This window comes from Lissotriton helveticus, chromosome 2_1 (genome assembly GCF_964261635.1).
Source record: "Lissotriton helveticus chromosome 2_1, aLisHel1.1, whole genome shotgun sequence".
In the NCBI taxonomy this organism is placed as follows: domain Eukaryota; kingdom Metazoa; phylum Chordata; class Amphibia; order Caudata; family Salamandridae; genus Lissotriton; species Lissotriton helveticus.
In genome coordinates this window covers 1,885,647,626-1,885,673,244 of record NC_136059.1, presented here as the reverse complement: position 1 = coordinate 1,885,673,244, position 25,619 = coordinate 1,885,647,626, and the positions used below count along the sequence as shown (strand labels likewise).

The 25,619-nt window shown below is 44.6% G+C and overlaps 1 protein-coding gene across 1 annotated transcript; it reads left to right on the top strand.

The window, feature by feature from the left end:
* On the top strand, positions 1-25,414 carry LOC144820335 (uncharacterized). Its single transcript, XM_078677903.1, has 3 exons — positions 1-234; positions 9,723-10,866; positions 25,239-25,414. Exons 1-3 carry the CDS (start codon positions 1-3, stop codon positions 25,412-25,414), a joined length of 1,554 nt encoding a protein of 517 aa, XP_078534029.1.
* The last annotated feature ends 205 nt before the right edge of the window (positions 25,415-25,619 follow it).

Sequence of the window (25,619 nt, the reverse complement as noted above, 5' to 3'; positions counted from 1 at the left end):
ATGGTTTCTCCGATCTCCCTGCTGAACACTGATTACAAAATTTTTGCAGGAGTTTTAGCGGCGAGGCTGGCCAAAGTGATTAAAACCATTGTACATGAGGATCAGAGGGGTTTCATGCCAGGTAGGCAGATTAACGAGCTGACTTTTCAGGCCATCACAGCAATAGACTATGCTATTGATAAGAAACTTCCGTTGACTATTGTAGCAATAGATGCCGCAAAGGCATTCGATCAGGTAAATTGGGATTATCTATGGGATGTACTGTCCGCATTCGGCTTACCTATTAACGTCATCACCTCTATAAAAGCACTGTACCTGAACCCAAAGGCAAGGATTTTTGTAAATAGGACGCTCACAGATTGGGTTCAAATATCAAGGGGTACTAGGCAGGGGTGCCCCCTTTCCCCCCTATTGTTTAATTTATATATCGAGCCATTAGTGAATAAATTAAGGGCAGATCATTTAATAAAACCCTTTTCCATAACCGATTTGGATCTAAAATTCGCCCTATATGCAGATGACCTTTTAATGTTTACTTCCAATCCTGAGGTAGCAATCCCTAGACTTTTTGAACATGCAGAAGCTTTTGGAAAGACCTCTGGATATAGAATAAATAAGGATAAAACGGAAATCATGCAATGGAATCAGGAGGCAGTGTTGCCTGAAGCAAAATTAAGGATGAGGTACCTTGGGATCCAGTTAGTCCAGGAGATTACTCAGATATCGAAAGTTAATCTGGACAAGGTGTATAAGGAAATCTGTGGACAATTACAGCGTTGGTCTGGGCTCCCATTAAACATCTTCGGGAGGGTTAATCTTATAAAGATGATTATACTACCAAAGGTAACTTTCCTGTTTAACTCAATACCCTTATCTTTTGACACAAAGGCGGTGGGTAAATTACAAGGAAAAATAGGTTCATTTATCTGGAACTCCAAAATGCCCAGAATTTCTGCTAAAAAGTTAAGAAGACAGTTAAAAATGGGAGGTCTGGCGCTACCTGACATCTTGCATTATGCCCATTCCTTCCACTTTAAAAATTTCAGAGTCATGGCAGGTAAGGCAGATACATCTTTTTTGGGACGTTTGTTTCAGGCAATATTGCATGGTATCCCCCAAGGCCACGAATACTTCTTATTCAAGTTTGGAGACCCCAGATTTTATAAAAAGGTCAGGCTAAAGGTTTTAGTCACGGCTCTGAAGAATTGGGTTTTCTTCAGGAAAAAATTACAAATTCCATACTATGCCTCTCAGGCCCCAATATGGGATTCTCCAGGGACCCCAGAATGTCTTAGAGACCAACTGTCAACCCCTCTCAAATTAGCAGGGTTAATGCAGTGGAGAGATTTACAAAATGATCAACAGCTGTTGGGGTGGGATTCCCTCTTTATGTTGACGGGAGGAACCCTTACAAGATTTAAATATTACCAGCTTTCAAGCTGGTGGTCTACGGAAATTTGGGATTGTACATCTAACCCGAAATTTGATTTTGTAAATAGAAAGGGGCGTTGGGATAAAGAGCTTGCTTTTTGGTATGAGACATTAATGGAAAAAGAGGGAGTTACTGATTTGGAACTTCAGAATCTCTGGGGAAATGTTGTGGGGCTGGATAGTAACAAACTGCTAGACTTGTGGGGGGATTCTTTTAGTCTGGTGAACGGAATAGTAAAATCAGCTCCTCTTAAACGAAACCATCTGTTCACATTGTACAGGGTGTATTTCTCCCCAAAAAGAATGAAGAATGAATTCCATGTACTCCTACCGGTGGAAGCAGGGCTATCACCTTCTCCTCCCATGGCTGGTACTGTATTGGTCTGCTCTGCGGGGACCACCACCTCCAGTGCACTGGCTCTGTGCGTACTCTTCATCCATTTTCCGCTTTATCATCCTCCGCAGATCGTACCACCTGGCCTGGCACTCGTTCCTTGTGCGTCTGTTGGTTGCAACAGCATTCACCCTATTGACTTTCCTCTCCCACAGGTGTGTTTTCTCAGCTATGCTTGTCCGTCTGACCAATGCACCAAACAGCTGTGGCTCGACTTTGATGACTTCATCTACAAGGATCTCCATCTCCTCCTTTGTGAACTTTGGATTCTTCTGTGCGGACATGGTGTGGGGTGACGGTGTGTATGGATGTGCGTGTGTGAATCTGAATGTGAATGGGGGTATGTGTGAAGGTGGATGTGTGCAGTTGGTGGTGTGTTGTCAGTGTCTCTTGCTAATTGGGAATGTTGCAAAGGATCATGGTTTGTGTGTGTGGGCCCTTTTTATTGGTCCACTTGTGGGTGGGGCTTAGTTTGAATTTTTGGTGGGTGTGTTATAAGGGGTGGTTCTGAGTTAGCCCCTCTGTTTGCCTGTTTGGAACTGCCCAGGACATTCATTTTCATGGTTTGTACATTGAAGACGTGTTTTGTGGTGTTGTGCGAGTCGTTTTCACCCTCCTTGTGCTGTTTTACAGTGTCCGCGTGGTTCAGTACAGCTCGTTTACTTGTATTTGCTTCTGTTTATTTGTGTGTCCAACGCGACGTTCTCGCGGTACGAGTCGTTTTCTACCTCCTTGTGCTGTTTTTTGGGGTTCGCGTGAGCTTCATTCAGTGTGGGTTTGTCTCGTATTTGATTTTGTGGCTCGCTCATACGCGAAGTTTTCCGTACAAATCGCAGCTCATACGCGACGTTTTCCGTACGAATCGCAGTTTGATTCCCCAGTCTGGATCGTACTTGTCGGGTTGTACAGCATGTTTATGATTCATACGGTTTACTTTCAGGGTCCGTATCGTATGGATTTTCCCTTGCTTTTCTTACGGTTCGCAAAGATTCGGACGTATTTTTTTCCTACGGATCGTACTACGCGATTCGGACAGATTTGTATGATTCGTACGGAAAGGGCTACGAATTCGAATCGTCGTACGGATTTGTTTACCGAATGAGATTCGACCCCTATGTGTGTTGAAAGCAATGTGCTGCCTTTCAATTTTTTAAGGGCTGTCTTCAGCCAATAATATCGTGATTTGTCATCTCCATATACTGAGGTATACCACAAGATTACTGCGGCATACAACGCCCCAATACATCACTAAATGTTTGTTCCCTAATACAACACAACTACTGATCCAATTTTCATGAAATACCAAAAAGGATCCTTTCCATACCAAAATCTATATTCCTAGCAAATTTCATGAAAATCTATTCAGTTGCTTTGCCACTATGAATGTGGAAATAGCCTGTGAAAAATGCATTGTTGGAATAACTTTTTTTGGGACCGCCTTTTATTTTTTGCACCCCCTTAACTTATCACCACAAAACTTTGCATCATCAGCCAATGTAGAAGAGGGAATACGTTTGTTGGAGATCCGTCAATAGTAGCAAAGTTATTACCAGTCAAAAAGCTGAGAAATTACTATCTCTCAGAATCCTAACTATTAAGAAACCTGCAATAACTAGGAAAGTAAAGAAAAGCAGAAAAGATGAGTTATGTGCTAACAAATTCACTGCACACTCCTTGAAAGTATTGCTTGTGACCATTAATGAAGCCCAGGAATGCAGATGCATGTTCGGCTCATTGAGGTGCCATATTCAGGACAAGGTAGGTGAGTAGCACAAGAGTGGCCTCAGCCAACTTTCCACTCCTGCAGCTCCATAGTGTCCTAGGTGGCTGCCATGTTACACAAACATGCACACACAAAATAGGAGACTTTGTCAATGTTGTGTACATTGCCTGCTAATGATATATTATCTAGCTCAGTCAACATGAGATATACATTTGAACGTGGATATACACACTGAAGTGCATTCTCTATATATTTTTCTCTCCAGGAAATTCACTGGGCACACAGGGACAGCAAATTTAATCCACCACATCCCTAAAACTACAAAGGTTTAAAAAGATGTGTCAGATAGTTCTAGAACCATGACAAGAGCCCTAACTAAGAACTCAATATCCATTAAAAAAAAATAAGTGAAAGAGAAATAACAGTGTGTCCCTCCCTAGAAGGATATGTGCAATGACACCTTGTTAGAAATGGGGGTCTCTAGTTGGCAAGGGGTTGCACCTTTGTCCAAGTAGGGACACTTCCATCTAGTCAGGATAAGGGAGTTGCACTCCTAAAATAACACCTGCTCCCCCCCTTGGTCGCTTGGCATGAGCAGTCAGGCTTGTCTTACAGGCAGTGTGTAAAGCTTTTGCACATAACCAACAGTAATACACTGAAAACACTACAAAAGGACACCACACCAGTTTTAGAAACATATTAAATATTTTATATACTTAAAACAAGACTAAAACGATAAAAATTCACAATACAGTACTTAAAAAGATATACTTTGCAAGAATACTTGAAAAAAACAGTTCATACAAGTTGTTAGCTCCGCCCGGGACTACTGCGATGCTGAAAACACCAGAGTATAACAGTTCCAGCAGACTGCGTCAGTACGGGCCAGCGAAAGCGTGAAGAGATTTGGTAACAGTACGTTTCTCGTTGTGGCTGACAAGTTGGTGCGAGCCGGTTGTGGCAACCGTCACGGTTGCATTGCGAAATGGAAGCAGTGCAGGGTGTGGTGCCCTCTCGATGCGGTGCAGGCAGCAGCTTGGTGACAATCCCCCAGATGGCATTGGTGAGACTAAGGCTTACGGTGCAGGGCAAGACGATGCTAGATGCGGTGCTGGCAGGTTGCGGTGCAGGCAACAGAGCTGGTTAGCGGGAGCTGGCGTCAGTCGGCCCAGATGGCTGTGTGGGATGAGGCGGTGCATCCTGAAACTTACGAGCGGTGCCCCCAGCCTCGGTGCGGTCACGGGTGTCAAAGTCAGCAGCAGCAAAGGTATTGGTGAGACCAGGATGGCAAAGTGAAGAGAGGCGGTGCGGAGTGCAGTGCCCACAGGTCCCGGTGCAAGCAGCCGCTTGGTGGCATCGGTTGCTGTTGTCGGTGAGACCAGGGTTGTGGTGCAAGATACAGACGATGCGGTCTGCGGTGCTGTCAGGACACAGAGCCAGAGACGGAGTTGTTTCCCTTCTCTGTGGTAGCTGAAACAGCAGTTCCAGAAGTGGTACCCAGATGTTGGTGAAGTCTTTACAGTCCCTGATACTTCAGAACAGGAGGCAAGCACAATTTCTGGCCCTTGGAGATACTCAATAAAGAAGTTGCTGAAAGTTCAGTCTAGTCCTTTTGATGAAGCAAAGCTTCGCATATTTTGCGGCTTGCCGAAATCAAGAACCTCGTTTATGTATAACAAGGTAATAAATGTACGTCTTACTAACATTTATATTAAGTTTGAGTAAAGGTTTAAGACGCTTGCCTATGTGTATTTCTAATGAATTTAATCTGTGTCCTCTAAAATGGCCGCCGCTTGTATTTTAGTTACTGCGCATGCGTCAGCCACACTCACGTGTCCTGACGCGTCTGCAGAAGTGGAGGGAAAGTTATGCGCATGCGTAATTCATAGCTGTGCTTATCATGTGGCACTGCTCGTGCCACTGCTCTTGTGTCCGTGTCAATGTAGCTAACATTTAATGCAATTAAGTTTATTTCTTGATGATGAGTTAAAAGTACAAACCCTGTGATGTGTTTTCATAATGACATTATTATGTATTAATTTGTTTTCGCTTACTTTTCATGTACCGCGGGAAATGGGGGTCTGAGTGAGAGGAGAGCCATATTGGAGGTCCCTTCTGCGCCTGTGCGACATTCGGCAGCACGAGGGACCTTGGCTGATGGAACATAGCCAGCTGGCAGTGATGGGCGAGATGCTCCTGAGAAAGTCACCTCTGCCCTGCGAGAACAGCGAATGTGGCTCCTTATATGATACATTGTTATATTGCGCTACTGTTAGCTCATGGGAACCCCAAATCTGCTAGGCGGTACCCAAATATGTTAATGAAGGCTTCAATTCGCGTATTGTGATTGGTGTGTTACCCAAACCCTACCTTAGGACCAATTGAAATTGAGGGATTCTGACACTTTGCAACATTGGGGGGTGGTACACTGTCCCCGAACTGTATATCTACCCTGGGTTCACCTAGTGAACCGTCCGACTTGTCTGGTTTAGCTGACCTGTCACTGACCCAACGCACTCAATAGGTGACTGAAGATACAGAGCGCTGCGGAGCACTCTGTCCGAATTTGACCATAGACTAAGGTTCTACTGAATCTTAAAGTGCTGGCAAGGCACTTAGCTGGGAGTTCGCTGACCCAATCGGGGTCTTGATCGATAGCTGCAGAGCGGGTGGAGCGCAGGCGTTGCTTCCGAACTGTGGGTTCCGGTCCTGTCCTGAAGAGGGTCCTGTCCTGAGGGTTTGCTGTCCTGTCCTGAGGGTCCTGTCCTGATTCCTATTCCGAGGGTATCCTGTCCTGTCCTGGGTGTCCATTCTGCACCTGCTGTCCTTTGAGGGGTATCCTTCCTTGAGGGTTTCCTGTCCTTAACTGACCCGTGGCCAGGGTTTGGTTTCCACACCTTTCCTAGGTAAATATTACTCTGAACCTCTTGAAATTCTTGCACCTTCTGAATTTCCAACTTTTGCTTAAATAAAGTTCAACATTGCATATGTTATATTTCCATGCCTTTCCGCAACTATTGAACAGTCATTATAATTTTGCAAAGTTATTCCTATGTCTTCTCATTTGTTAGAAATCATATTTTGCATAGCAGTGTGTCATTTTCTGATATGGTCTAGAACTTCGTTGCCTAGGTTGTTCAAAGGCCCCTTCACCTTAAGTGAAGCGTGTTATTCATTATAAGCTCTTCTATAGTCACACACACTTAGTCTATCCCTGTCTAGATAATACTGACTTACATAGTATTTTCTCGTTACATTTTATTTAGTACCTTGATGATTACTCTGTCATTATTTCTTTCTGCCTATGTGATTTACGTTATCTTGGTTATTGATTGCCTTATTTTACTGTACCTCATGCAAGAAAATATTGAACTTTAGATAAACATTTTAAAACTTCCAGTTGTCCGTGGTCATTTAAACAGTATTTGAATGTTATTGGTTGGGTTTGTATTTTGCTGCCTTTCCTTTACAGCTAGCTCCCTGATTCATTGTGGTCATTAGGCGCCTGCATCGGTGGATGGTAAGTCGGGTGCACCGAAATTTGGTAGCAGGGAACACACACACACCAACTTGATAGAGCTCGTGAAGTCACCTGATCGATGTATATGGTGGTTTGAAAATTATATGGGCCCTGAAGCCGGAAACGGCGAAAACTGTTGGTCGGGTGGCCTCGCGCGCTCTATCAGTTTTCTGGTAGCTAGAGGATGGTTAGGGACTAGCTAAAGGTTAGGCAGGATTAGTTGGACTAGTTAAGTCGGAAGCTGCTATTATATTAATGCTGCTATAAGAGTGGCTGTTCTAAGAGACCTGATCAATCTCTTGTGAATACGCACGAATAATATTTTGTAAAAATAATTCATGAATTACTGTATTGCCATTATTCTTGTTCTTATATTGTTATATGTACTAATCCATGCAATTGTCAATCGTTTAGTTGAGTGTTGTCCGAACTCCCCGGGGAATTGAAAGGGCAAGTGGTGAATAGAATCCATTGTCCTGAGGTCACAGGTTCGAGGAAAGTTAGGTGCAGGTTAGGATAACCGGGAAGCACTAACTAGGGTTTTCTGAATACATGTGTGAATAAATGACAGTAACGGGGTTCATTGGCAAAATTCCCATAGTGGCGTAACCTAGTAAGGGTCACATCGGAAGAGTAGCAGGTTCCTCGGAGCTAGCGTGAAAGCAGAGGGGTCCGCTGAGAAACCTTAAACTCGGAATATATCCCGGAAAGAAGTGGATGAGTTTAGGGGAATAACAGGTTCACCGATGCTAGAGTGAAGGGTAGGCGGAAGAGATCTGCCCGCAGCGAGTGAAAAGTAAATGGAAGTAGTTTACTTGCTGTAAAAGAATTCTTTCTCTGTCTAGACACTTGAGCACTGTGGCGAATGTGTATTTGTTGTAAAATAACCAAGCACTGAGCACTTTAAAAGAAAGAAAGTTTCCGTTACCTTGTGAAGGGAGGGAGTCAGTCGCGAAGCGCCTCTGACGTCACTCTGTGCCGCGCTGGGATTGGTAGACGCAGCGGGCGGGTAGCGGAGCTGAAATTGTAAAGGAGGGGTGAGCGCCGGAGCGTGGGAACTGTCTCACGAAGGGGCCGCGCACCCATTGGCGGAGCTTATTTTGTGTCGCGCACCCATTGGTTGCACGAATTTCTGAAGCGCGTTCTGATTGGAGGTAGTTTGTAAACAAAGTTAGCGCAGAAGTCGTATGTGGCACTCGCGGACTACAGAGACGCGACCTGATCCAAGGCATCTAGGGTTTGAAAGGGATCAGTGGAAGGCTAACAGATACGATATTATGTACGGAACCAAGAGAAAAATGTCCCTTGTAAATAAGGTGAAAAATTATTTTAAAACGGACAAACCGATTAAATCTAGGGAAGGTGTTCTTGTCCCAGCACCCAATACTCCCGCCTCATTCATGATGTTTGACCGAGGGTACAATACCTGTGTGTGGCTGGAGAATTGGGTGAAGTACACAAAAGATGACGGAGTATTGGCTTTTCCGTTAGATGGTACTTTCAATGGTAGGATCTTATTTAATTTAAGAACCCGAATGAATGAACTGCATCCCAGACCGAGACTAACGCAGTATGAGGCATTAGAGGAATGGGAGATTGAGGCTTTTGAAAGAGAAAGACCCCGAATGGACAAGGGTTTGACCAAGTGGTACCCCAGGCAGAAACAGGAATCCAGGGATAAAAGGATGAAACAGTGGAGGCAGAGCATGATTGTTGAGGGTCTGTTTCCCATGATGCCGGCATGTCATAACATTGGAGCGGGTGAGAAAAGTACTGAAAAATGTAAGCATTGGGGGGCCCTGGGGGATTCAGATGATGAACTAATAGATGACATCTGTACCAGAAGTCCGCCACCTTACAATGAGGGAACCCGACCTTCCAGTGTAGGAGATGTTCCCCGACGCCACTTCCTAAAGGAAGAAGACAGGTCCCTGGGACTGGGAGGGGGTGGTCAAGTATTACCCTATCCTGAGAAACCCGAACTGGCGGAAACAAGGGATATATATCCCAAAGTGCCCGCAAGTCAGGAAGAAAAATATCCACGTACGAAAACTTTTTTCCCCAGACCCTTGTATGAAAGCGAAGAGAAACCTTCGAATTCGGGACTGCCTTTTGTTCAACCTCCATATGGGGAAGAGCGCAGGTCCTTTAATACTGGAACTTTATTCCCGAAACCAAATTATGGGGGAGGACCAAGTGAAACGCATCCTACTGCCCCGAGTTTTACTCCTCCATTGACTCCCCAGATATTACATGACACAACTCTAAGAAGGGTACTAGTGGAAAAGGAGCAAGAGGCTCTAGCTAGACAAAGAACAGAAATAATTCAGAAAATTTCTCAGATAAATACTAGTCCTGAGGCATTGACTATTCCAGTAACTATTGGACCGGTGGTCCCGTTATACGGAAATGGTCAGGGAAATCCGATTACTCCAGTCATGACCCCAGACATAGCAACCCCGAGACAGGAACCAATCATCATAGATGATCAGTCCAGTGAGTGCGAGTCTGAAGTTGCGTTCTTGGAATTGCCAAACAAACAGACTGTAAAGGGAGCACAGCAGAGGTATAATCCTTTTAATACAAAAGAAATTAAATTAGAGACAGCAACAGGTACTAGGAATGTCTCTCTGGTAACTCCGGATGAAATTGAGAGTTGGAGTCGTGAATTAGAGAAACAGACTCCGCAAACAAAACCTTTAGACCTCTACAAGCTGAGGGTCGAAATAGAAGAATTAATGGCAGGAAATGTGGGGTTGGATCGATTAAATACCTACTCTGAGGAAGAATTGTCGTTCATATGTAAAAGCTTTACAAGGAATACCAGAGTGCTCCATGAAAAACTGACCGAAACAGCAGTTAGTATGGGGGTAGATATCTCAAAATCCAAGCCCTTACAGAAACCGTACAGAGCAGACTTCTCAGACAAAGATATAGAACACCTGAATGTGGCAGGGAAGAAGTTGCAGATTAAAGAATTAATGGGGGTACTGCAGAAATGGGGAGATGTGGAAAAATGGAGAAGCAGGTGGGCGAAAAAGAGGGAAGAGGTTCGCTCCCGACAAGTGACTCCCGAGTTTGCTTTAAGAGAGGTAGAAAAACCTGAGCAGTTATGCCCCATGCGCGAAGTTCCAGGAGGGAAATATGTGCATGTCCCCTGGTCTAGGCAGGATATTGTGTCCTTCACGAACGATTTTCCAAAATTACGAGAGAAACCAGTTGACTGGTACCGGCAAGTGGAGAGGTTCGTGAAGGTACAGAAATGTCTGTGGAAAGACCTGGATGGGTTCTTCGACATTGTGGTTCCAGTAGATTTATGGACCCAGTGTAAAATAGCCATAGATTGGCCCAGTGAAGAGTATCCCAGAAACAAGGAAACAGGGGAGCCATCAAAGGATGTCATGCGAAAATATGAGCAGGTAATTCAGCACTTGAAAGAAAAGGTGCCCGCAAAGGAAACTGATTGGACAAAAATAGATAGAACAACACAGGAAAGGGACGAGACAGTGCACTCCTTCTATGAGAGGTTATTGCAGGTATTTAAAACATACAGTGGTATTGACAACATCGACCTGAAGGATATGACGCACTTTATTTACAGGTTTGTAAATGGTTTAAGACCTGAAATTTGTCAGTGGATAAAAGACAATAAAATCTGTTGGCATACTAAGAAAATGGATGAGGTCCTGCGGTACGCTAAGTACTGCGAGGACGAGATGGCAGAAAAGAAAAAGGCCCTTAAGGAGAAGGTTATGTGGGCTCAGGTGAAGCTCGCAGAACAACAGGAAAAACAATTGAGTAACATGGTTAAAAATGCTGAGAACAAAAGTCCTGGGGGAGGGGGTGGAGGAAAGCCCCGGCCCAAATTTAGCAGGGAAGAGGCTATGAAAAAATTTCCCTGCCATCAGTGCGGCGAAATTGGACACTGGCGAAACGAGTGTCCCCAATTAGTCGATGTTAATGAGAAAACTCCTGATTTAATTCCACAGACGCAGAAAGAAAGACCAAGAAAGACTCAACCCCAGGTAAAAACAGTTCAGGTGCCTCGAGCACCCAAACAGGTATACAGGGGAAGACAGGCAGAAAATGAAGAGATAGAGGTTTGGGAAAGCGGGGAGAACAGAAATACAGCAACTTCGCAGTATCTGCTGAATGATACCTTCCTTTGTAATGATCAGGACTGACGGGGCCTGAGAGGGGAGGACGAGGAGTGCGTACTTGGCGCTTCCTTGCCGGTAGACCAGTCTGGACCATATATTGAAGGAAAGGTTGACGGAAATGATGTCACCTTTCTGTTGGACACTGGCGCTACCCGTTCTACTGTAAGAACAGTGGACGTTCCAAACCTACCCCTCTCGGGAGAAAATATCCAAGTAGTAGGTGTATCTAATCAATTGATTAGTACTCCTGTTACCGAACCAATGGAGATTTCAATTGGAAATTTTAAACAGATGCATAGATTTGTCGTCTGTGACACCAGTCCAGTAAATTTACTGGGACGTGATTTGCTGTGCAAAATGAACTGTACCATCTTTTGCACACCAAAAGGTGTTGAAATACAGACCCCAGATGAAGACGGCATTTATAAATTATTGTTGCTTAGACCTGACTCAGAAATTAAAAGATTGACCCTGCAGGACTTGCCCCAAGAACTACAGGAAGCCGTAAAGCCAGAGGTGTGGGATTTCACTGGAAAGGATGTGGGGTTGATGAAAGATGTGGACCCCATACAAATAGCCATCAAGGACAATGCAGTATATCCTAACACTAGGCCCTACCGAATGAATGCTGAAGTGAAAGCAGGTGTCACTCTGGAAATACAAAAATTATTGGAAGGAAACATCATACAGGAAGTGATGAGCAGCCCGTGCAACTCACCGATTATGGGCATCAAAAAGCCTAGTGGCAAGTATAGGGTAGTGCAGGACCTGAGAAAGGTTAACAAAATTGTAGTTCCTTGCTGCCCTATTGTCCCGAACCCTGCAGTAATTCTGTACCAGATTCCTTGGGATGCTGAGTGGTTCACTGTGATTGATTTGTGTCATGCATTCTTTTCGATACCCCTGCACCCCGACAGCAAATTTCTTTTCTCATTTGCTTTCGAGGGTCACGTGTATTGTTGGAACAGGGTCCCTCAAGGGTATACAGAGAGTCCCTCTATCTTTAATCAGATCTTGAAAAAATGTCTAGAGACTTTGACCTTACCTGGGAACTCTGTGTTAGTGCAGTACATAGACGACCTTCTACTGGCGTCTAAAAGTCACAGGGACTGTGTAGTTGACACCATTGCCCTCCTAAATCATCTGTGTGAGAAAGGGCATAAAGTGGCCCCTGACAAACTACAGTTCTGTGCGAAATCTGTCAAATATCTGGGACACCAAATAGAAAAGGGTGTCAGAAAAGTCACATCAGAAAGAGTGAGAATAATTCAAAAAATGCAGTTGCCCCGTACTCAAAAAGAAGTCAGAATGTTCCTGGGTGTATTAGGGTACTGCAGGCAGTGGATTCTGGGATTTGCAGCCTTAGCCAGGCCCTTGATAAAAATGACCACGAGAGGAATGCCAGATGTTGTGCAGTGGGATGATGAAAGTCTAATGGCTTTCACAAGACTGAAAAACTGTCTGTGTACAGCCCCTGCGTTGGGAATGCCAGATTATTCCAAAGAGTTTGCCCTTTTCTGTGACACTCGCGATAATTGCGCATTGTCTGTCCTGACTCAAGAACATGGCACGACCAGAAGGCCTGTGGCTTATTTCTCTGCCACACTGGACCCAGTAGCCGCTGGGTTACCAGGCTGTCTGAAAGCAGTAGCTGCTACCTGTGCAAGTTTGGAGCAGAGTGAGTCCATTGTCATGGGACATCCTGTGACCGTGTATGTTTCACATGGAGTGGTAATCCTATTGACCAGAACTAAAACACAGTATCTCACCCCTAGTCGGCTGACTAAATACGAGAGGATTCTTGTGGGTGCAGCAAATGTGAGCATTGTTAGGTGCGGTATTCTGAACCCTGCCACCTTACTCCCCGACCCCTTGGAAATGGAAGGTGGGGATGATGATGAACATGATTGTATTGATCTGACAGAGTTCAGTACCAAACCACGCCCAGACATAAAGGAAGTACCATTGCCTGAGCATGATAAAGAACTATTTGTGGATGGTTCCTGCCTAAGACATGAATTAGGAGGCTTGAGTGCTGCTTATGCAGTAGTGTCTTTCACAAAAATTGAACAAGCAGGTTACCTATATAACATCAAGTCTGCACAAGTAGCCGAATTGATAGCCATGATAATGGCTTGCAAAATTGGGAAGGATTTACGCATAACAGTGTATACTGACAGTCAGTACTGTTATGGCGTTGTGCATGACTTTGGCCAATTATGGCTGCAGAGGGAATTCATGACTTCCTCAGGTACTCCCATTCGGAATGCAAAAGTTGTTCATGACCTTTTAGAGGCCATCCAGTTGCCCAAAGAACTGGCAGTGGTAAAATGTACTGCTCATCAAAAGAGCATGGACAGAGTATCAATGGGAAACGATTATGCTGATCGAGTGGCTCAATGGTGTGCCAAAGATCGGTATATTGTAAATCCAAAACGAGGGGGGCCAGGAACCAGCTGCCAGCTTCAGGTGTTTGAGGAAGTGCCTACATGGGATGAGGTGAGAGAGTGGCAGGAGTCGGCTCCTTGGCAAGAAAGAGAAAAATGGAAGGAGGATGGCTGTAGACCGAGGCGTGTGGATGGTGTGATTTTGGGCCCAACTGGTATGCCTGTGTTACCCCGACACTTGCTTGGCACAATGGCAAGATTAATACATGAAGGATCACACATTGGTAGGGATGCCATGATTCTGGTATTTCAACAGACTTGGTACAGCAAGAAATTCAGGAAGGTAGCAGAGTCCCTCTGCCAGAGGTGCCTGTCATGTCAACAGATGAACCCAGGCAAGAGGACAATGGTTGAACTGAGCAAGATTGGGAGGTCAGGGGGTCCCTTTATAAAAATACAGATTGATTTCATCACCATGCCCCATTGTGAAGGAAAGCGATATGTCCTTGTCATTGTGTGCGTATTTTCGAAATGGGTAGAAGCTTACCCTACTCCCAAAAGTGACGCACTGACAGTAGCGAAGTGTTTACTAAAAGAACTGATACCTAGGTTCGGAATACCATGCATTATTGAATCAGATAAGGGTGGACATTTCCAGAATGACATACTGGCTGAACTCTGTAAGGCCTTTGGAATAAGGCAGAAACTCCATTGTGCATACCACCCAGAGGCTTCTGGAATAGTGGAACAAGTAAATGGAACTATCAAAAACAGACTAGCAAAGCTGACAGATGCTACTGGCATGAACTGGGTGAAGGCCCTGCCCCTGGTCCTGATGGGACTGAGAAGTGTTCCAGACCGCAAGACAGGCCTAAGTCCCCATGAAATCATAATGGGAAGAGTGATGAGACAAGCATGGGTGCCAGGAAGCAAATTGTTGAGCATTACTGATGATTTGGTGCTTGAATACTGCAGAAGATTGGGTGACCAAGTGCGTTCTATCTCTCGCCAGATTGGAGACGACGGCATCCTTAATCCAACGACTCCTCTCCACAACTTGGTTCCAGGAGACTGGGTCAAAATAAAGAAGCACACTCGATCAAGCTGTCTGGCACCAAGGTGGGGAAAGAAACGCCAAGTAATCCTGGTGACAACCACTGCAGTAAAAGTCGCAGGTGTTCCCCAGTGGATCCACGCCGGACACACCCAGAAGGTATTGCCAGACAAAGGATTTGAAGAACCAGGGCAACCAGCAGAGGACCCTGAAGAAGCCAGACCAGTAGCAACTGGCAACGAGCAGCCCAGCACCAGTCAGGTTGCAGGAACAGCAGACGTTGGCCCAGGAGTAGTTGACTGTGAACTGCCAAGAAACCAGCCTGCTGAAGAGGTCCAGGAAACTGAGCCAGGGGTAGCTGAAGACGAGCTGCCAAGCATATGGCCAGAAGAATGGATACCGATGATTGATCTGACCGAAGATCCTATCAGAACAAGAGAACGACTTAGTGAAGGTAGAGAGTGGACTAGTCAGGAAAAGCAAGGCACAGGCGAAGAACCTCAGCCACTTGAGATTAAAATCAAAACTGAGGAAGGAGAAAGTCAGACAGGGACAGAGCACGTGATTGATACAGATCAAGTGAACAAGACTGAACAAGTACCCGATACTGAACAAGTGCAGGATACAGAGCAAGTGTTTGATACTCCTCCGCTAACTCCTGATGTGGATAAGGGACAGACTAGACATAGAGTAATAGTTCGAGCAGAAGAAAATCAAGAGATCGAAGTGCTTGAACAGGATCAGATAGGGTTAAAAGAACGGGTTCAGGAAACAGAAACAGAAACAGAGACAATCGAAAGCCAAAAACAAAATATTCCTGAACAAGGCCAGATTAGCAACCAGGCAGAAGAATTTGATGCTAGCCCTGGAACTAGTCAGATAAGGGAAGTAGGAGAAGAAAGTGGAGAAGAATTACCACAAGATAAAGAGAACAAGAGAATAAGAAAAGAAAGTGAAGTCCAAGTACCAACTAAGAGACTAAAGAAAAGAAACAACCTTGAGCCTAGGTTTGTAAAAAGACTGAGACTAAGGATAAAGACAGTGGAAGAAAAACGTGCAGAAGCAAGAAGAAGTGCTCGAATAGCAGAGCAAGAAGAAGATTCTTCCAAAAGAAGGAGTGAGCGAATAAAAAGACAAAACAAAAAGTACAAATCTCCTGAATGGACACTGGTTTTGGAAGAACTTGAAGATCTTGATATAACTGACGTGAGCGACGGAGAACCTGTCCCAGAGTACTCAGCTGAAGAGGAAGACGAGCCACCGTGAACTTGCACAAAGTAAGCTAGTTGTGTAAAAAGTAAAAAAGAGGGGTGAGAACACTCCTACTGAGCTAAAATGTCTGATTCAACAATGAATGGTAGACCTAGTTGCAGCCGTTTTAAGACGTGTTGCAAGGTGTGTATATGTAGTGTAGTAGTGCTGATAGTTATCTGGATAGGATTAACAATTTTCATTCCCTTTGCTGTAAGTAAAGATACTAACATTGTCCCTACTGAAGTTGTAAATACTGACAATGAGGAGCTGACAACACAGAGTGTAGAAAGACATGAGAGAGCATTGAGACAAACTAAACGAGACTTAGAAGCATCAGATGAGGGAGGACTACATTATCATGGAATGAAAAACAGGACACATTTGAATGTTTTCGCAAACTTGTTAATACATTATGTAGAGACTATGGAAATTGAAGATTGCTATGTCTGCATGAAGCTACCTACTTCGGTGGCTGAAGGCGTGACATACCATCATCTGCCATTAACATATGGAATTTCCTGTAGCATTTTAGCTAGTTTATTTTACAAAAGGGGACCGTTACAGTATTATTACTCTAACAATGACGTGATCTTTTCTGAACTGCCTATACGTGGGAACTTGAATCCTGTACATACCAAAACTGACACCATAAGATATATGGGAGACTACTTTCTGACTATAGGGAACATTGACATAGCAGACGCACACAGAGATAACTTGACTTGTTCTTTGCGTGAGCAGGAAAAGATGTTCCTGAACATGGCAGAGAAAAGGAGAATTAAAATTCAGAAGAAGGCTAATGACGAAAGTCAGAAAAAGCCAAAGTGGGCAGAGAACATGGAAGGCACCTCATCTGGTGGAGCGGGTCCTGCTCTGTTGCTGGATTTTGAAAAGAAAGGCAAGCTATGTCTTCACCGCGAGAAGACTAGCTATTATAATAATGTTTTCATTGGTTCCAGTGAATGCGAACATAATTACAAGGTAATTGGAGGTTGGGGTTTCAAAAATGGGTCAGAGCCTGTGTTTCCTGGAATTTATTATATTTGTGGGGACAAGGCTTATTTCAAATTGCCGGATCACTGGTATGGGAGCTGCTACTTTGGCATTGTTTTCCCGAAAATATACCATGTGAATGGAAAAGCTGGAAGCAATGAAGATACTAATGGCTTAGTGCGTAGTAAAAGAGAAAGTATAGGTGAAATTATGGGTAGTATTTTCAGTGCACTGATACCTGGAGTGGGAGTGGTTCTGAACACTCACAGAATTTGCAAATTGTCTACTATAGTAGATGTGCTGTCTACTGAAACAGCTCATGGATTTCTGCTGGTCAATACCGAAATGGTTGCGATCAGATCAATGGTTTTGCAGAATCGACTTGCTCTTGACACCTTATTAGCGAAAGAGGGCGGAGTCTGCCGGATGTTGAAGGCGCAACATTGTTGCACTTATATTCCGGATAAAAGTGTGCAGATCAAAAGATATGTGAAAAACATTACTAATTTGGCAAAGGAACTCAAACCACTCGAGGTTGATAGTGCCTGGAAGAGACTGGTAGATGGTCTCTCAAATGTAGGTCATTGGCTTGCTAGCATAGGTAAAAGCTTATTATTCAAAATTCTGATGCCAATTGGTATTATAGGTCTTATTATACTTTCCATTTTCTTATGCTGTAAATACCGCAAGCGCACCAAAAAGCACGAAGTAAATGCAAGAGGAGTGAAACGAAGTGTGGATGAGATTGAATTAGAGGAAGTGAATGATCAGATATACAAAAAGGTGAAAACTTCTCACCCTGCTAAAACTGAAAGAGAAAAGTTAGAGCGGTTGCTGGAAGAAATAGAACTTTATAAAGTGTGAAAGAAAGTTGGCATCTGGTTCCATTATAATTTGTGATGATAGTAAATATCATCAAAGAGGGGATTGATGAAGCAAAGCTTCGCATATTTTGCGGCTTGCCGAAATCAAGAACCTCGTTTATGTATAACAAGGTAATAAATGTACGTCTTACTAACATTTATATTAAGTTTGAGTAAAGGTTTAAGACGCTTGCCTATGTGTATTTCTAATGAATTTAATCTGTGTCCTCTAAAATGGCCGCCGCTTGTATTTTAGTTACTGCGCATGCGTCAGCCACACTCACGTGTCCTGACGCGTCTGCAGAAGTGGAGGGAAAGTTATGCGCATGCGTAATTCATAGCTGTGCTTATCATGTGGCACTGCTCGTGCCACTGCTCTTGTGTCCGTGTCAATGTAGCTAACATTTAATGCAATTAAGTTTATTTCTTGATGATGAGTTAAAAGTACAAACCCTGTGATGTGTTTTCATAATGACATTATTATGTATTAATTTGTTTTCGCTTACTTTTCATGTACCGCGGGAAATGGGGGTCTGAGTGAGAGGAGAGCCATATTGGAGGTCCCTTCTGCGCCTGTGCGACATTCGGCAGCACGAGGGACCTTGGCTGATGGAACATAGCCAGCTGGCAGTGATGGGCGAGATGCTCCTGAGAAAGTCACCTCTGCCCTGCGAGAACAGCGAATGTGGCTCCTTATATGATACATTGTTATATTGCGCTACTGTTAGCTCATGGGAACCCCAAATCTGCTAGGCGGTACCCAAATATGTTAATGAAGGCTTCAATTCGCGTATTGTGATTGGTGTGTTACCCAAACCCTACCTTAGGACCAATTGAAATTGAGGGATTCTGACACTTTGCAACATTGGGGGGTGGTACACTGTCCCCGAACTGTATATCTACCCTGGGTTCACCTAGTGAACCGTCCGACTTGTCTGGTTTAGCTGACCTGTCACTGACCCAACGCACTCAATAGGTGACTGAAGATACAGAGCGCTGCGGAGCACTCTGTCCGAATTTGACCATAGACTAAGGTTCTACTGAATCTTAAAGTGCTGGCAAGGCACTTAGCTGGGAGTTCGCTGACCCAATCGGGGTCTTGATCGATAGCTGCAGAGCGGGTGGAGCGCAGGCGTTGCTTCCGAACTGTGGGTTCCGGTCCTGTCCTGAAGAGGGTCCTGTCCTGAGGGTTTGCTGTCCTGTCCTGAGGGTCCTGTCCTGATTCCTATTCCGAGGGTATCCTGTCCTGTCCTGGGTGTCCATTCTGCACCTGCTGTCCTTTGAGGGGTATCCTTCCTTGAGGGTTTCCTGTCCTTAACTGACCCGTGGCCAGGGTTTGGTTTCCACACCTTTCCTAGGTAAATATTACTCTGAACCTCTTGAAATTCTTGCACCTTCTGAATTTCCAACTTTTGCTTAAATAAAGTTCAACATTGCATATGTTATATTTCCATGCCTTTCCACAACTATTGAACAGTCATTATAATTTTGCAAAGTTATTCCTATGTCTTCTCATTTGTTAGAAATCATATTTTGCATAGCAGTGTGTCATTTTCTGATATGGTCTAGAACTTCGTTGCCTAGGTTGTTCAAAGGCCCCTTCACCTTAAGTGAAGCGTGTTATTCATTATAAGCTCTTCTATAGTCACACACACTTAGTCTATCCCTGTCTAGATAATACTGACTTACATAGTATTTTCTCGTTACATTTTATTTAGTACCTTGATGATTACTCTGTCATTATTTCTTTCTGCCTATGTGATTTACGTTATCTTGGTTATTGATTGCCTTATTTTACTGTACCTCATGCAAGAAAATATTGAACTTTAGATAAACATTTTAAAACTTCCAGTTGTCCGTGGTCATTTAAACAGTATTTGAATGTTATTGGTTGGGTTTGTATTTTGCTGCCTTTCCTTTACAGCTAGCTCCCTGATTCATTGTGGTCATTAGGCGCCTGCATCGGTGGATGGTAAGTCGGGTGCACCGAAATTTGGTAGCAGGGAACACACACACACCAACTTGATAGAGCTCGTGAAGTCACCTGATCGATGTATATGGTGGTTTGAAAATTATATGGGCCCTGAAGCCGGAAACGGCGAAAACTGTTGGTCGGGTGGCCTCGCGCGCTCTATCACTTTCACTGCCCAAGACAGAAGCAGCCACTGTATGCCAATAAAGCAAAGCACTCAGCAAAGTGGAAGTTCCTCCTCACAGCTTCTTCTTAGCAGTCTTCTTGGTCCAAAAGAGTTCTAAAGTTCTGGGGTATGGTCCCCAATATTTATACCACAAAATCCTTTGTTCTCTGGAGGCAGAGAGTGTCTTTGCCCAGCCAGAATCAGTTCTGTCCTCCCTGGTGCAGCTTCCTGGCAGGAGGTGGAGACAGCATTGTCAGAGGCAGACCAGGCCTATTCAGGTGAAAGGAAATTTCCTCCCCCCTACTCTAAATGCAGCCCAGGTCTATTCATCCCAGCCCTGACTCATCAGGCTCTCTGGAGCCACTGTTCTTCCCCAGACCCTGTCATCCAAAAGCCAGACATGCAATACACAAACCTATCAGAGGCACACTGGATGACTAAGCAAGAAAATACCTACTTTTTAAAAGTGGTATTTTCAAACACAGAATGTAAAAATCACCCTCACAAAAAAATGCATTTTAACACTCTAAGTGCAGGCATACTAAACTTTATATTCCTACTGTGTTCCCAGGGGTAGTTATGTTGATAAAATGATATAATCAAACTCCCCACTCTGTCCTATGGGAACAGGTAGCCTTGCAATAGTGCAAAACAAAATTGGCAGTATTTCACTATCAGGACATGCCACACACACCAGGGCATGCCCCACCTTTCACATACACGGCACCCTGCCCACAAGGGTACCGTGGGCCACATTAGGGGTGACTAATATGTAAGAAAAGGGAAGGGTAGGGCCTGGAAAGTGGGTGCACTTGCCAAGTCAACATGGCAGTACTACTCTCCACACAGATACTGCAGTGGCATATCTGAGTCACCTCATGTGGATGGCACAATCAGTGCTGCAGGCCCACTGGTAGCATTTGATGTACAGGCCCTGGCACACTCAGTGCACTTTACTAGGGACTGACTAGTAAATCAAATATGCCAATCATGAAAACACCAATCCATAATAACAATTTAAAACAGGAGCACCTGCACTTTAACACTGAAAAGCAGTGAGAAAGTGCGCAGAGACGCTGAACCAGCAAAACAGAGTCAAAACCAGGAGGTCAGAAAGCAAAAAGACAGGGGAAACACTCCAAAAGATGCCAAGTCTAACGCACCTCCCACAAATTCTGGGATGCTATCAGAAAGGTTAGTGTAGTGCAAAATCTGCTTCCTCTTTCCCTTCCTTATTTCCAAGTATAATTTTCGCTGTACTTGAACTCATACATTGCATCATTCTCTCACTAAGGGCCATATGTATCAAGCTAATTAGCATTCGCAAAGGCCGAAATTCTGCGAATTTTGGCCTTTGCGAATGCTAATTAGCAAAATGGTATGTATGTAACATGTTTGATGCAAAATAAGGAATCGCACATTTTGCTATTCCTTATTTTGCGATTGCACTTAAGGAATCGCATAAATTGCGATTCCTTAAATGCAATGTATCAAAGAAATATTTATGCAAAAATGCCAATAAGGATTCGCAGATTACCACCAACTTCTAGTTGGTGGTAAGTTGCAAATTCTTTTAAAAATGCAATTTATTCGAATTCCAAAGGTGCCATATGACGCTCATACATGCCCTTAGGGCATGTATGTGCGCCATATGCCCCCAAAAGTCATTTTCAGGGGTGCAGCAGGGTGTTCTTGAGACACTCCTGCACCCTTGAAAAAATTCCTAATTTGCGATTAGCAAATTGCTAATCGCAAATTGCCCCTTCATTCCTATGGGCCTCCTGGCCCATAGAAATGAATGGGTAATTTGCGATTAGCAATTTGCTAATCGCAAATTAGGAATGGTAAGGAATCGCTATGAAAAAGCGATTTTGTACATACATACCGTTTTGCGAATTCTAAATAGCGATTCCTTAAAAATCGCTATTTGGAATTCGCAAAACGGAACTATGATACAAATGGCCCTAAATGCTAATTTGCAGAAAAATGTACCCCGAGTAATCAAATAATTTTTTTCACTTTTGCTTTCTCTTTTTCATATGTATTTCACCTCCATGTCAAACTCTTGGAGCTGTAATCAATATCTCTCAACGAGTGCTTTAAACAGGTGTCCTGTTCTATGCTCCGCCAGAAAAGTCCACCGTGATACTCTCCTTGTGAACTGGGAGTGACTGGAGGATGCTTGCATGTATTTCTTGCCTTCTTGTACACAGCGGCATAATATGGGAAGCTTTTGCTTGGAGATGATTTGACTCTCGTGAGGGAAAGTTATGCCATACAAAATCGTGAAAATCAGGAGTGTGCAGTCCTAATAATTATACTTCTTGGTTTGCCTGTCTTGATGTGTCAGAGGTTTTTGAAAACCTATGAAGTTTTTGTGGCCTGAGGGTCTTAATCCAGCAGAGTGACCTCCGTGCTAAACATTGAGCTTTAACTTCACGTCCAGTGGCCTGTTTCTCTCCCAAACAGGTAGTTTAGCTTCTTTTTCTTTTGGGGCATAGCAGACTTTTTGCTCGTCTTGAGAGAAGAGAAACATGTAGGTTTCTCCTCGTTTGAAATATTTCTTAAAGTGTGTGCAGAAAAGCTTTCTTTTGTACTCCAGGCGAAGTATCCTTAACTGACTTGATGGTGCCGGTTCGGAGATACTGGAGGGATACCCAAGCCATCCAAAATCCATGTTGCCTTTGGTGTTTTAGTGGCAGCCAACAAACTACAGTTGAGTAGATCTTTCTGGACGTTTACAGGGCAGGATATGGAGTAGGAACCAAATAGTTAATTTGTGAATGACGGCCTGACGACGAAAACTAGTACTCTCTGCTGACAAGTGATGGGCAGCGCAACGTAAAATAAAAAAAAAAATGGGTCAAGGTGTTCTTTCCGAGCAGAGGTCTTGACCTGGCCGGAAATGCATTGTTATTACCTAGACAACCCACGCATCTACGCGGTATAGAAGCAAGGAAGCCAAAGGCTGCAGCATGGAGGCTGTCCAAGACGAACAGAGGAGGAATCATCAGGACACAACCACCATTCGCTCTTTCTCTTCATTGTCTGGCATAAGGGAGCAGTAGCCACTATCTACTTTGGGTGGCGCAGTTTTACAAAGTATATATTTTTTTGTTGTTTTATATAGAGCGATCTCGACCTGAATGTGTTCCTTGATAATATGGGGGGGTGGATTCAGCTTTATGATCCACTTCCCCATGTTATCAATGCCCTAACACCTGGTCAGAGCAGGCGTTGGAAGACCTGCGATAAACGAGTTTCTCGCAGGTCTTCTCTCCCAAGGCCTGCCTAGGTAATAGGGTGTTCCCACCTCCAACCACATTTTACATGTGGTTGGACGTGAGAACGCCCACTTTGCATGTCATTAGCGATGTTAATCGCCGACATGCAAAGTGGGCTTGCCCCAGGCTTTAAAATGCCCTTGTTAATAGGGCTCTAGCAGTATCGCCGCAATCTCGGCACAATTTGCCGAAAAAGCGGCGATACTTGCCCTTGGTAATATGCCCCCCTATTACCTAGGCAGGCGTTGGGAGAGGGAGACCTGCGATAAACCCGTTTATCGCAGGTCTCCCAACGCCTGCTCTGACCAGGTGTTAGGGCATTGATAACATGGGGGAGTGGATCATAAAGCTGAATCTACCCCCCCTTATTATCAAGGAACACATTAGCGCATGAAAACAATGTTTGTTTTCATGCGCTAATGTGCCATATCGCCGACTATCGCCGGATTTCAATTCGCCTACGTGATGCGCATTGATAATTGCGTGCTAAAAAGGGGATGAAATCCGGCGATAGCCAGCGATATGGGGATGTGCGTTATGCGTTTGCTAACGCACTTCTTGGTAATATGCCCCATAGTTACGCCACAGCCTTCCTTCTCATTGGGCTCGGGTGCACTGTAGCAGACGATCTGCTGCAAAAGCAAGGAGCTCCCACAGAAATCACAGAACATTAACCCCTTCACTGCGGCGGCTATTCTGTCGCAGTGCTAAGGGGGCGGGGCGGCCGCACGACGCTCCCGTGCTCGCGACGGAACCGCTCCGTCACGAGCCTCGGGTGAGCTGTGCTTGTGACGGAACGGTTCCGTCACGGCCCCGCCCGCCCAATAGAACGCTCAGCGCAGGCGCGGAATTCGTGCCGCGCAGGCGCGGCGAGCGGGCCGTGACGGAACCGTTCCATCACAAGCACAGCACACCCGAGGCTTGTGACGGAACGGTTCCGTCACAAGCATGCAAGGGGTTAAGCACACTGTTGAAAACACAGGGTAAGCATGCGAAATTCTTACAGGAGTCCGATGTCAGAGCTGTCTGTCTCTCTATGAGAAGAACTCCGGCTCCACAACGTGTGGTAGTTAGTGCATGGCAGTCTTGTGTAGGATTTCCTGCCCTCTTTAGCTAGGTCCTCAAGAGAAAGCGTCTGTCAACTTTCAGCCGTAAGAACCTAGGGGCAGATTTATGATGACTGGCGCATCCCCAGGGATGCGCCAGTTATCTTGCGCCGCTGCTCCGCCACCCATGGTGCGCCGCATTTACAATGCGGCGCACCATGGGGCAAACACGGCACAGATGCGTGACGCATCTGTGCCGTAAAGGCGGCGCATTGCTGGAGTTGCGTCGCAAGCGCGACATAGCTCCAGCAAGGCTCGGGGGTGCCCTATATGACCAATGCTGCATCAAGACCTACGCCTGCTTCAAGCAGGCGCAGGCTTTTGACGCAGCATTGGCCTGAAAGTGACTGAGTGAAATCTTATAGATTTCACTCAGCCACTTTTGCGAGGCGCACCTGCCCTGGAACGCCCACCCTCCGCCGGAACGCCCACAAGCGGCGCAGGGCTTTACAACGTGACGCATCTGCCTAGATGCGTCACGTTGTAAATCATTCGTAGGGATGCGCCACGTTTACGCCGCCTTGCGTGACGCAACAGCGGCGTAAACGTGGCGCAAGTGCCTCATAAATCTGCCCCCTAGTTGTTCAACTTCTGTGGATGCTTGTACTCACCAATGGCACCAAGCATACATCTTGCTTTGGTAGAGATAGACTGCTGTCTAAATTGTCCTTGTTAGGTGGCATAGCTATAAAGTTCAATGTATGCTTATGCCATTATATGCTCCCATGGAAACCTCATCATTTTAATTAAGTTTAAGGTCAAAATCATGGCGACACAATGTAGTAAATATGATTTTAGTCACAATGGGTTGGGCAGCAGCTGGTTTGTATTTCCTTGTACATTGGTTTAGTCACTCCTAATGAAATGTTTATACCACCATGTTTAAAGGTTAACTCAAAATTATGTGTTCTCTTTTCAAAACTGAAAACAGGCAATGCCCGCATTGGCGCTGCTATGATGTTCGAAATAAATCCTGTTTCCAGTATGTCAACCACACACGGGCAACAAAAGAACCGTGTGCAGTATGCTCAAGGCAAACATTGCCTGCTGAACTTTGAGCATGCGGTTGGCATTTTTAATTTGCCCATTGGAAATAGCAAAGTATGAAATGTATTGCACGAAACATCTCACACAATTTTCCTAGCTTTGTTCAGAACTATATTTTTGAATTCACGGATTTCTCATGGTGGGTTTCGGTGACATTGCTTAAAGTCCATTGTGACTATTTATCAAAATGCAGAAAATTGTACAATTGAATTAGTGGTTTGAGCGGAATATAAACAGTGAGGGGATAAACAGAGTCGTAAGGAAG

Bases quoted from the DNA above. Each gene is read 5' to 3' on its own strand.
- LOC144820335 (XM_078677903.1), top strand. From the start codon at position 1: ATGGTTTCTCCGATCTCCCTGCTGAACACTGATTACAAAATTTTTGCA. The intron at 235-9,722 runs GTAAATTGGGAT...GATGAAATTGAG, and splicing joins CCGCAAAGGCATTCGATCAG to AGTTGGAGTCGTGAATTAGA. The intron at 10,867-25,238 runs GTAACATGGTTA...AACTGAAAACAG, and splicing joins ACAACAGGAAAAACAATTGA to GCAATGCCCGCATTGGCGCT.